Source organism: Rhamphochromis longiceps, linkage group LG11 (assembly GCF_057381845.1).
Source record: "Rhamphochromis longiceps isolate RC_006_pf linkage group LG11, R_longiceps_female_GT1.1, whole genome shotgun sequence".
Taxonomy (NCBI): domain Eukaryota; kingdom Metazoa; phylum Chordata; class Actinopteri; order Cichliformes; family Cichlidae; genus Rhamphochromis; species Rhamphochromis longiceps.
The window spans coordinates 38,256,057-38,267,500 of record NC_140567.1 but is presented as its reverse complement, the minus strand read 5'-3'; the positions used below and the strand labels follow the sequence as shown (position 1 = coordinate 38,267,500).

General features: G+C 48.9%; 1 protein-coding gene across 6 annotated transcripts in view; it reads right to left on the bottom strand.

Annotated features, from left to right (window-relative positions):
• adam15 (ADAM metallopeptidase domain 15) overlaps positions 1-11,444 on the bottom strand; it is a 30,032-nt gene that overhangs the window by 10,862 nt on the left and 7,726 nt on the right. For all 6 annotated transcript variants that reach the window (XM_085423983.1, XM_085423984.1, XM_085423985.1 and 3 more), the window contains exons 3-17: positions 8,555-8,631; positions 7,994-8,072; positions 7,828-7,904; positions 6,123-6,405; positions 5,484-5,549; positions 4,516-4,587; positions 4,258-4,427; positions 4,097-4,181; positions 3,775-3,923; positions 2,612-2,789; positions 2,369-2,461; positions 2,087-2,282; positions 1,567-1,675; positions 1,157-1,352; positions 742-819 (exon numbers count right to left, since the gene is read on the bottom strand). In XM_085423983.1, the coding sequence (XP_085280109.1) occupies positions 742-819; positions 1,157-1,352; positions 1,567-1,675; positions 2,087-2,282; positions 2,369-2,461; positions 2,612-2,789; positions 3,775-3,923; positions 4,097-4,181; positions 4,258-4,427; positions 4,516-4,587; positions 5,484-5,549; positions 6,123-6,405; positions 7,828-7,904; positions 7,994-8,072; positions 8,555-8,631 (1,908 nt within the window). The remainder of the gene's footprint in view (positions 1-741; positions 820-1,156; positions 1,353-1,566; positions 1,676-2,086; positions 2,283-2,368; positions 2,462-2,611; positions 2,790-3,774; positions 3,924-4,096; positions 4,182-4,257; positions 4,428-4,515; positions 4,588-5,483; positions 5,550-6,122; positions 6,406-7,827; positions 7,905-7,993; positions 8,073-8,554; positions 8,632-11,444) is intronic.

Below are 11,444 nucleotides of genomic sequence, written 5' to 3'. Positions count from 1 at the left end.
CAATTTTTATACACTGCAGGAAAAACGAAAATAAATATTATACTGCAAATTTGCAAAAAAAACAGCAAATGCATCAAAATAAACTATTTCCAGCAGTGCAATATGAGTCCTCAGCATCCCAGAAACGACACAGGAAGTCATGAAGTCAAACATAACTTTTAAAAACACCAGTATAGGCTCATGAGATCCTGGTGGTAAAAAACTACATTTCCACAAAATGACGTCACTTCCGGTTTCGGGCAGGTCATGGCGGACATGCGATAGTTCGCGCTGATGGACGTAGGAAGTGTTATGAACAGCTGATCAGATCACAAAGCGTGTTTCTGGAATATTATGTTTTTGTTCCTGCAAGTGCTTTTATGCAGTTTTTGCAAAGCTATATGTGGAAGGAAACTGTGACCGAGGACAAGCTGATGGCATCAGATGTAAGTACAACTCCTCCGGTTTCATATGCAAAAAAATTTATTGCGCTAGCTTACGTGGTTGCAGAGCTACTGGGATTTAAAAATAGTTACGCAAACTGGAGCGTGCTGCTCTGACCGGCTTTAAAGGGTTAATGTGAAGGATCCTCCCAAAGTGCAAGGCAGTACGTCTTTCTCATGACCAGCAGGGGGCGACTCCTCAGCACATAAATCATGACCTCAGTAAACTGATGAGTTTATTTGGTCTCATGTGAAATTATGGTGGAAACCTCTGTCTTTGTGCCAACGTATACCTCACACATTTTTAAACGTGACTCACCCCGTGGCCGTTGCATTTCCTGCGACACTCGTCCACACCGAACACTGACACATCCTGACACTTCTGGTTCAAACAGGCCTGAAACAGCAACAAAATCACACTTCTACAAAAGTTTGTTTCAAGAAATTCTCACAAAAATCTTACAAAACTCGGAATATTTGGAACTTCAGTGGAACATTCGGTTTTATCTATCTAAGGAGCTTGGAGAGAAAAGCCACTGGACTTCTTTAAGTTTCTTTGAAACTTTGTTTTTCTTTCCCAGCTGCTTCAATAACCATGACCTGGAAGACTGCGAACCTACACAGACGCTTTGCTTTTAATCCTTTTTTGTTGTTGCATAATTAAAATTACTGCAACTAAAGAGAATTAATTCAAATACAAACTGTCCCCCAGCCTGTAGGAGGCGCTGTCTGACCTTGCCGCGGCCGCATGCGGTGCCGTGGGCCACGGTGGCGGGGTCGGACACGTCGTCACCCAGGTGGAAGAAGGTGCCTCTGCAGACCAGGTCGCTGTTGTTGAAGTGGACCCTGGTGGTGAGGATCTCTGCGTTGGTGCCCAGCAGGGGGCGGTCCCTCCCACCCTGACACTGGATCCTGCCGCAGTGAACGTCCCTGCATCGGCAAGCAAACGTGACAGGAAGTGAAGTGCGGGAAAAGCTGGAATTTTGGTTCCCATAAGCATAGCAAACGTCCAATTTTTGGTCTCCAAAAGAAGATATGAACACACACACACACACACACACACACACACACGGGCATGATGGGATTTGTAGGCCTGCAGTACAGTAACGCAGCAGTGACCGTGACAGTGCCCCTGTGGACTCACGAGTTCCTGCAGGGGATGTAGGAGCCGTTGGTCAGCTGACCACAGTTTCCATATTTGTTTCCCTTTTTGTTCACAGACGAGAAACAGACGGCGGGAGCGCTGGTGGCATCTGAAGACAGAAATAAAAACCAGTCACAAATGCACGTTTTAAACTGGTTTAAACCAAAAGAGCCAAAGTTTAGTCAGAGTACAACAGAAACCAGGCTTCAAACAGGAGCTGGCTCAGTGCAAACTGGTTTAAGCTTTGTTGGCTTCAGTGTTGTTCACTGTGCGGGTCAAACTCACTCCAGGTCGCTGGTACGTGAGGTGCAATCAGATTTAGGCTAAAATAAGCTGTGACAAATTGTGATTGATAGGAGATTTAGACTCGGTTTAAATCTATCTGCTCATTCTCAGCTGTGTCGTCCTCACACAGCTTTAAGTCCTCATTTGTGGCTCACAGTGATCATTTCCTCCATGTTTAATATAAACATCCAGCACAGGACAGGAAATGAGGGACAGGTACAGACTGGAGTCTTACTGGGTCCCCACAGCGTCTGGCACTGGCTGTGCATGCTGGCGCAGACTCCTCCATAGCAGTAGGAGGCGCCCTCCTCACAGGGTTCCCCGTTCTGCAGAAATACATTGGGGGGGCAGTAGGGGGAGGAGCCTGTGCAGTACTCAGGGAGGTCACATTCCCCGAGAGGCTCACGACACACCAAACCCGCCGCTCGCAGCTGATGGAGGAGGAAGAGGAGGAGTTAGATGAAAATACTGCAGGAAACATTGTTTTTATATTTGTGGGCATCGACGTCAGCCTGACCTTACAGTCCTGGCAGCAGATACCATCAGATGAGCACTGAGCTCCAGGAACCAGCTTACAGGTGGAGGCGTTACAGCAGGGGTCCTCACACTCCTGACCAATCAGAGCACAGCAGCACATCATCAAGAAGGAGAACAAACCAAAGTAACGTGTGTGACCTTCATCACTGCTAGGAGTGACGAAGAGTAACTGTGACTGAAACTGAAGCAAACGTGCTGCAGAAGCAGGTGAACAGGCGAATACCTCCAGCAGGCCGCAGTCACACTCCTCTCCTTTCTCCACGTAGAGGTTTCCACAGCGAGGTCCTCCCAGCAGGTGCTCCGGCTGTGGCACGTTGAACAGACACATACCGCCGCCGTGCAGCAGGCTGACGGACAGATCTGCAGCGCTGCAGCTGCTGAATAGCTGACCCGGCATGAACCTGAGGTCAGAGGTCACAGGACACTGGTATTACACGGCTAAAAACGAACCAGGAAAGCCTCAGGACTGAAAAATGACACCGAAACTGAACCTGCGGCTCCTCTAATGGCCACTTGAGGCTCCAGCAGAGAGCCAGTAAACAACAGACACATTAAGGCTGCGTCACACGCAAACGGCGTTTTCGATCACTGATAACTGAGATTCTTTAAAACTCCTGCCACGGTGCAGATTTTCAAAAACTCAGTTTTTGCGTTTACGTATGGACGAGGAAAACTGAGAGTTAGTCACGCAACGTCAAAGCTGTGCGCCTTGTTTGATGTGGCGCTGTGCGCCACATTGTTGTTTACATCAGATTATTTCTACAATGGCGGATAGAGACAAAATACGATGGCTGTTAATCCGACTATCTGCAGTTTTGTCGTGCTTACATTTACACACACAAAGAAACAAAAACGGAAAATCTGTGTTTTCAAAAATACCCGTGTTCATGTGGACGTAGCCTAGGAAGTCCAACTTTACAGCATATTTACAGCCTGATGCAAAAACCAAACGCTTTGGTCTCTGTGGATAATTTCATTTAGGCTTTATCGGGTTTTTTAAACGACAGACTGAGCTGATCGAACAGGAAACACGATCCAGCACCGGAGCTAAGGTCACGGTTCACCTTTGTTTTCAGCCTGAAGTGCGAACTCTGACCTGACGGGTCCGAGGGCGTATTAAGAGGTACTTATTGAAAATGAATAGAAAATTCAATAACCTTATTTAACTTTATTTGACCGGGCGAGACATTAAGAGCACATTCTTTGGGAAAAGGGGGAACGACTAAAAGCAGCTGTGCTCCTGCTGAGACGAGACCTTTAAGACTTCAGAGATGTAAAGCAGTTAAAGCACAGAGTAAAGAGAGAAGCAGGACTCGAGCGATGAGTCTCAGCAGGGTTGGGGGTTCTGGTCTGATGCTGACCCGGGTTAAACAGTCTGGCACTGACCCGGTTGAGGGCTCCATGATGCAGCCCCCGAGCCGCGGCTCGTTCTGGCAGGAGCAGTGGCGCTCCGCGGTGTCGTGGCTCATCCCGAGGTTGTGACCCAGCTCGTGAGCAACAGTTGAAGCCACGCCCAGAACACTGACCAGGTGATCCTGACAGGAAGAGAGAAATCGCTTCGTTTTTATGGAGCCAAGTATTTTGTCAGTAAAGTGTAAAAAGATCAAAATGTTTTACACTAAAATCTTGTTTGGCTAAAAATGTAAACGAATCACTAAATCACAGTGACACAGGAAGTAAACGGAGCTCGACGCGAAGGCCGACTCACCACGTTGACGCCGCCCGACCTGTCTCTGGAGCACATGGATGACTGAGACGCCATCCCCACTGTGGTGCCGTCAAAGGACCCGCCCCTGTGAAGAAGAAACGAACACGTGACGACCCGAACCAGGAGCGATGCGAGACTTTTATTTTGGTAAGTGCTCCTACATGACGAGCTGGGCGTTGTCATGGCGAAGGCGTGGCAGCAGGTCTCTGGTCCTCCACTCCAGGAAGTTGCTTAGGGTGTCGGTCGGGCTCTTCTCCACACGGATCTTGTCGCGGTCGCTCCAGATCTCCAAACCCGTGAGCGCCACGCGGACGTTCAGGGGACGGTAGAACTGAAACAGGAAGAAGAGGCGGTTCAGGTGCGCTGCTGCTGCTGCAGTGTTACAGAGGCCGGCTGTGACAGGAAGTCAGAGATCTCACCCAGTCCACCTGGTTGGCCACGTCCAGCATGCGGTAGATGATGGTGTTATTGTTCTTCTGGTAATTCAGAAACTGTGGAGCAGACTGCAGCTTTAGTCACATCAGGATGGAACAACCAACATGTTAAACTGCAAATCAAATCAGCAAACGACAAAGAATCAGTCGGCACATTTCAGGGTGAAACAAACTGCTGCCATCTTGTGTCGAGAACGCGCTACTGCAGGTTAAAAACCCCAAACAGCTGAAACTCTTTAAAAGACATTTGTTTGGCTCGCTGCAGCACGCCCCTCCTCTCTGCTCCAAACGCCAGGCCATGTTAATTGTCAAATCACATGACCTTTGCAGGTCAGAGGTCACCGCTCTGCTGCATTGAGCCGGGTCCCATCAGACAAACCTGTGAAATCCTGCTTTGAAGAGGTAACTAAGGCTACGTTCACACTGCAGGCGAAAGCGCATCAAATCCGACCTGGGTCACTGTCATGTGGTGCTGAATCCGATACATATCTGATGTTGTAGAAAACGACTGCTGTTTGATGGTCATGTCGCATTAAATCCGTCTTTTACGTCACTGACACAAGACAGACGCCGATTATCAGCACCGGAGACAAACGAGAAAGCATGGCGGCCATTGTTAAAGCACGGGCCCTTTTTTCTCAGTGTCCTTCTTTCTCTAATTAATTTGTCAAAATTCTGTCGGTTACGACTCTGCAGAAATTGATAGACTGCTGCAACAACACCTGCTAGCTCTGTAGCCGCCATTTTTCCTTCCGCAAACAGAGCGCGTCATGTGTGACGGCTTCTTTTGCGCATGCGGGCCGCTTTGAGGGTTCACACTGGAGCGCGTTTGCGGTCACATTTTATTTGCAGTGTGAACAACCAGACAAAAAAATCAGAAGGAGCTTTAAGACCTGCAGTGTGAACGTAGCCTAAGAGACACACCAACAATACACACACACACACACACTGACCTCCTGGTGATCGGCCACCAGCACCAGTTCGATGTATTTGGTCTCAGACAGGATGTCTCTCTTCGTCTGCAGACAGAACACACACAGAGGTCAGGTCAGAGGTCAGGTCAGAGGTCAAATGGGAGTAAAAGTTTGACGTATTTGTAGTTTATCAAACTTCTGCAGTTTAACGACCCCGTCAACAGCTGCCGCACGAGGGCTGACCTACAGTTTGAAGCCTCCAGACTCGCTCACCTTAAAGAGAGTCGCCTTCTCTGTGAGGTGAGTTTTACTCACATAAAACAGGAACTGCTGATCTGACTTTAACACGTCATCTAACATCTTAAAACTCTTTAAAATTCCTGCTTTATTGAACAAAGTCTGGGGAGAGGAACGGCTTCACTTCCTGTTTGACTGCAGGTGAAATACTGGAACACTTAAACACGCGGATTGTTTCAGGTGTGTGAGATCTGTTCACCCTCCATGTCCGTGGGGGCGTGGCTCCTGTCACTGACTGTGGGCCAGAGCCTCTCCAGATCTGACCTCCTGGGGGCCCTAAGCCTTACCTTTGCAAACACCTGTAACACATTCCTTGTAAGCACTTCCTGACTGTGCAGACTATAACTCAGCTCTCTATAAAAACATGGCGGCCTGTCTCACCCTGTGTGTGTGTGTGGAGCTGTGGATGGGGGGGACGGCGGTGTGCGACACTCCACAGCCTCCTGCAGCGTCATCCTCCAGGGGGGTGGTGGAGAACAGCAGGTGGACTCCTCCTTCATCATCATCACCTCCTCCTCCACTACCTCCATTTCTGCCTCCTCCTCCACTCTCCCCTCCTGCACCCTCCTCCTCCTCTTCCTCCCTCGCCTGGTGGTGGTGATGGTGGTGCTCCTCCTGTGGCTGCAGCTCAAAGCTCAGGGTGGCGTTCAGGGCGACGATGCCACTGCAGGAGGAAGCAGCTGATTAACAGGGGTCCTATTCATATTTCTAAGCACACACACAGGAGTGTTTACCTTTGACCTCAGAGCTCCACTGTAAATATTTCTATCACATAACAATAAAAAACAGAATAAAACTGGTTTTTATTGATTTGTTATCATGATGCTGACGACACAGGAAGTAGGATGGGCGTGCAGTTATGAAATCATATCGAGGGAAATGATGACTCCGGTTTTTTTGTGCAGTTAGAAAATAAATTCGCGATTCATTTCACAAACCAGACTCGGTTCTTTTCACGGCGACCTACAGGCTGCAGGAAACCACCACAGAGCTCGCTGAGCTGCACAGAAAATCTTTGTTTTTACGTTCTCAGTAATCCAACCTGATGAATAAAGGTTAATACAGCTTGTGTATAATCTGAGCTCAGCGATTACTCTCGGGGCCGGACCCTCCCTCTTCACGTGCTGATAAATAAACCTGATAATCGTCCTGCAGCTCGAACGTTTTCTGTGTCAGGTCAGAGGCCGTTGATCCGGATCAGTTCGGCCGGCTCTGGAACGCTGACGCTTCACTCGGGTTTTCTACCAAGAACACTGCCTTAAACACAAAGACCTGAAACATCGAGTCCTGGACTGAGCGGATTGGAGGTTTTTAGGTTTAAGGAGCTTTCTGACATGTTTTTGGTTTTTGACGTGACGCAGCAGTGAATCCCACCGACTGAACGTGAACATCTGTCAGTCTAAACACAGACAGCTGTCAGCGATAAATATTCATATTTCAGAGAGCAGCTGCCTGCCTGACACTCAGCTTCGACCCGTCAGCAGAAATCTGCAGCTTCTGTTTTTGCAGAACAGGATGAGTGTTTGGAAACCAGCGCTGTCTAAACACGACGACTTCCTCCTGAACCGTGCGTCTCCGTTTGTCAGGCTTCACGTCCGTTCGAGCGTTTAAGCACAGAAACTCTTTTCTTCTTCCTTCCTCTCTCACACTGAAATTACTGTATTTTTATAGTGTCTGTATTTAATACGTACAGGAACCTCTAACAGCTGTCTCCACCTTAAACTCAGAACAGGTGACCCTGAACTCTCCTGCAGGCGTCCCAGGATGCAGTGGGGCGTTCTCCTCCACTCTCTGTGGCATGTAAAGGTTTATCTTCTCTCAGCTTTAGTTTGTTGTGTCTTGCTCTTAGTTTTTCAGAGGAAAGGAGGATTCAGGGTCACCTGATCGAGCCCAAAGAGGAAAGTTTCAAAGCTAAAGTTGAAAGCAGAGGATGTCTGTGTCCTGAAACCAAGCCGAGGATTCACGGAAGAAGGGCCGAACGCTCGACTTTTAGAAACTCTGAACCACAAATAAGCCTCCAGCTGAGAGCGAGACGCGCTGTGATGGGCCTGAAAGGTTGTCCTTCCTGTTGGGGGCGGGTACTGACCGGAGTCCCGAGCAGGTGCTCAGAGCCACTCTGGACTGGGGGAATCCTCTGACGCTGCCGTGGTAATAACAGTGAGTCTGCAGGCGACATAAACACAACAGCATCTGTCACAGCTGGACGACTCCACGGGGAAGGTCTGACGGCTGCGGTGCGTTCGCTGACTCACCACAGGGTTGGCCATTACAGACACTCCGGTACCGTTGGGGAGGTAGTAGAAGACGTTTGGCGGTTTGGGCAGCAGGTCGCTAAAGAGACACGACAAAGATCAAAGTGTGTGAGAGACGGCGAGAATCAAACAGCAGCATTAACAGAATCACATTCAAACGAGTGATGCGACGCGCCCTCGCGTTACGGCCTCTCAAACAACCTGCGATGTTCGCTGCCAGGCTGGTGTCAGAGCACGGCTTCCCAAAACAGTTAAATATTACAACACCAAAGGACAGCTGATAGTTGGGAGGGGCTCAGAATAAAGTCTCTGACTATCCCCCACATATCAGCTGTAAACTAATGTCAACAGGAAGTGATTGAGTCAGAAACGGCGAGTGTACGCGACGACGACGACTGAGAAAGAATTCAGAATCAAACAGCAGCGATAAAATTAAAAATGTCTCCTCAATCCGACACGATCCGCAGTGACGGCTGCGACATCTTTATTTATATCAGCTCAGATTAACGTCACAGGAGGTTCGGTACATGTGGTGTTTAATGTCACGCCGCTCAGACTCACTGGTTCTTCTCCAGCTCCAGCAGGAAGAGTCTTCCTCCCACCTCCAGCCCACACTGCAGCCTGTCAGGGTGGCCATCCTGGGAACACAGGAAGAACAGTTCCTTCATTTACTGAGCCGATTAAACTCTGGAGGCAGGAAAGAAAAGAACAGGATGGAGCGCGTCCAAACGGCACAAATACCCGAGGCTAACGAGACGGATTTGCACATTCAAATTACTGCTGAGGGCACCTGTGGAGGTAAACAACAGGGGCATAAATGATTGGCTAAGATAACAGAAACTAACAGAGCTGTGGAGGGGCGGAGCTTCCTCATTGCTCTATATCCAGTCACCTGCAGCTCTAACAGCTGTCTGAACTTTTCCAGGTACCACAGAGGGCCTATGTGTGCCTGAACCAATCATCATCTGGATTTTTATTATTAAACGCACTTACTGCTCAACTTCATCATCATCATCATTTCATACCCTGAATTAAAAGCACCAACTCTCATAATTCAGCGAGCCCACTCCCACTCTCATTGTTCCGCTTCCACCATTTTTACTTCATTCCGGTGACTTCCTTTCTTCTGCTCCTTTAGGATGTGGCGGTGCAGAGTACATCCGCCATCTAATCAATACACCTTCCTGTCTTAATGGAGCTTCTCTCTGAAGTGCAGGCACTTCCTGTCCAGCGGCTTTCTCCTCTCAGCTCTGGAGGAAGTGTAGGAGTGTGTGTTACTGGGTGTAGCAGCACTGTTCCTGTGAAACCCCCGTCATGGGGAGCAGCCACGTGGCCGTTCCTGTGGCTGATGACGCTCTGCTTTTCCTCATAAACCTTCGCTGCGCACCGAGGCTCAGCGACTGAATCGGGCCCCGCTGTGTCGGAGCTAGAGCTGGACGTCCTGTTAGAGCCACCTGACACATGCTTTGAAATCCCCTCCATCCACATGTTTCTGACATCAGCCAGATGTTGTGCACTGGGCTTCTACACTTTTCCCACTGCAATGCAAAACGGGATTTAAGTTTCCTTTGTTAAAACATCGTCCCGGCAGTGCTGGCCGGGACGATGTTCATGGTGTATCCCAAGTTTACCAGAGCTCTTTCTTGTGTCATATCAGCGGTCCCCAACCCCCGGGCCCCGGACCGGTCCGTGAGTCGTTGGGTACCGGGCCACGAGAGCTGAGGCTCGGGTGTGAAATTTATGGTTTTCAGGGTTTTTATCGTTAACTGTTTCCCTGGGTCTTTTCCCGCGTTGTAGTTGCGTGTCTTATTTTGAAAGGGATATTTACACGTTACCATAGCGACCTGAGAGCATTAAGGGGCAGAGAGGAGGATGTCACTCTCATTGTTGTCGTGGCATTTCAGGAGGACGCTGCTAATAAAGTTACACACTTACACAGTGAATTCCCGTTCATTATTATATTTACCACCGTTTTTGTCTCGGTCGTGTCATTTTACTTTGTGTTTATTTATCCGCGACATCTTAAAGGCCGGTCCGTGAAAATATTGTCTGACATTAAACCGTCCGTGGGGCAACAAAGGGTGGGGACCGCTGATCTATATCATACTCAATACAGAACATGTCCTGTTCGAAAACAAATCAAACAAATCAGTAAACCACAGAACTTTTTGCTGTCTTTAAACTAAATGAACATCTGGATGGTCGTGTTCGCGTTTCCTCAGCACGACTGTGAAGCTCTTCTTTGAATTTCCACATGGACTCCTCCGTTCTCTCTCTCCAGGTAGAATCACCGGCTAGCCCAGAGTAACGCCTGATCTTTGACTCACCTGGTTCCCCATCACTGTGTGTGGGCGGGGCTGCCTGTAGCCCCACCCACAGCAAGTCCAATGCAGAGGCGGCAGCAGAAGTGTTTGTTTAAAGCTGCAGACACAGCTCTGCTCTCTTTCCTGTCCCAGGTGCATTTACGGTTCCTGAACGCAGCACAGAGCCGCTCCAGGCCGCTGCCGCGCTGCGATCGTGGAAATGTGCAGTTCTTAATATAATCTGGGGTTATGTTGATTTCTGGATCATATCACGTCACACTGGGGGAACTGTGGGACCTTCACACAGCTCTGGTCTCACAGCACACAGTCAAACTTTGAACATCTTTAATTTTGAATAAAGGTTAATACAGCTTGTGTATAATCTGAGCTCAGCGATTACTCTCGGGGCCGGACCCTCTCTCTTCACGTGCTGATAAATAAACCTGATAATCGTCCTGCAGCTCGAACGTTTTCTGTGTCAGGTCAGAGGCCGTTGATCCGGATCAGTTCGGCCGGCTCTGGAACGCTGACGCTTCACTCGGGTTTTCTACCAAGAACACTGCCTTAAACACAAAGACCTGAAACATCGAGTCCTGGACTGAGCGGATTGGAGGTTTTTAGGTTTAAGGAGCTTTCTGACATGTTTTTGGTTTTTGACGTGACGCAGCAGTGAATCCCACCGACTGAACGTGAACATCTGTCAGTCTAAACACAGACAGCTGTCAGCGATAAATATTCATATTTCAGAGAGCAGCTGCCTGCCTGACACTCAGCTTCGACCCGTCAGCAGAAATCTGCAGCTTCTGTGTGGGCGGGGCTGCCTGTAGCCCCACCCACAGCAAGTCCAATGCAGAGGCGGCAGCAGAAGTGTTTGTTTAAAGCTGCAGACACAGCTCTGCTCTCTTTCCTGTCCCAGGTGCATTTACGGTTCCTGAACGCAGCACAGAGCCGCTCCAGGCCGCTGCCGCGCTGCGATCGTGGAAATGTGCAGTTCTTAATATAATCTGGGGTTATGTTGATTTCTGGATCATATCACATCACACTGGGGGAACTGTGGGACCTTCACACAGCTCTGGTCTCACAGCACACAGTCAAACTTTGAACATCTTTAATTTTGTTACACTTACAGTTTACAAGAAAAAAAAGCA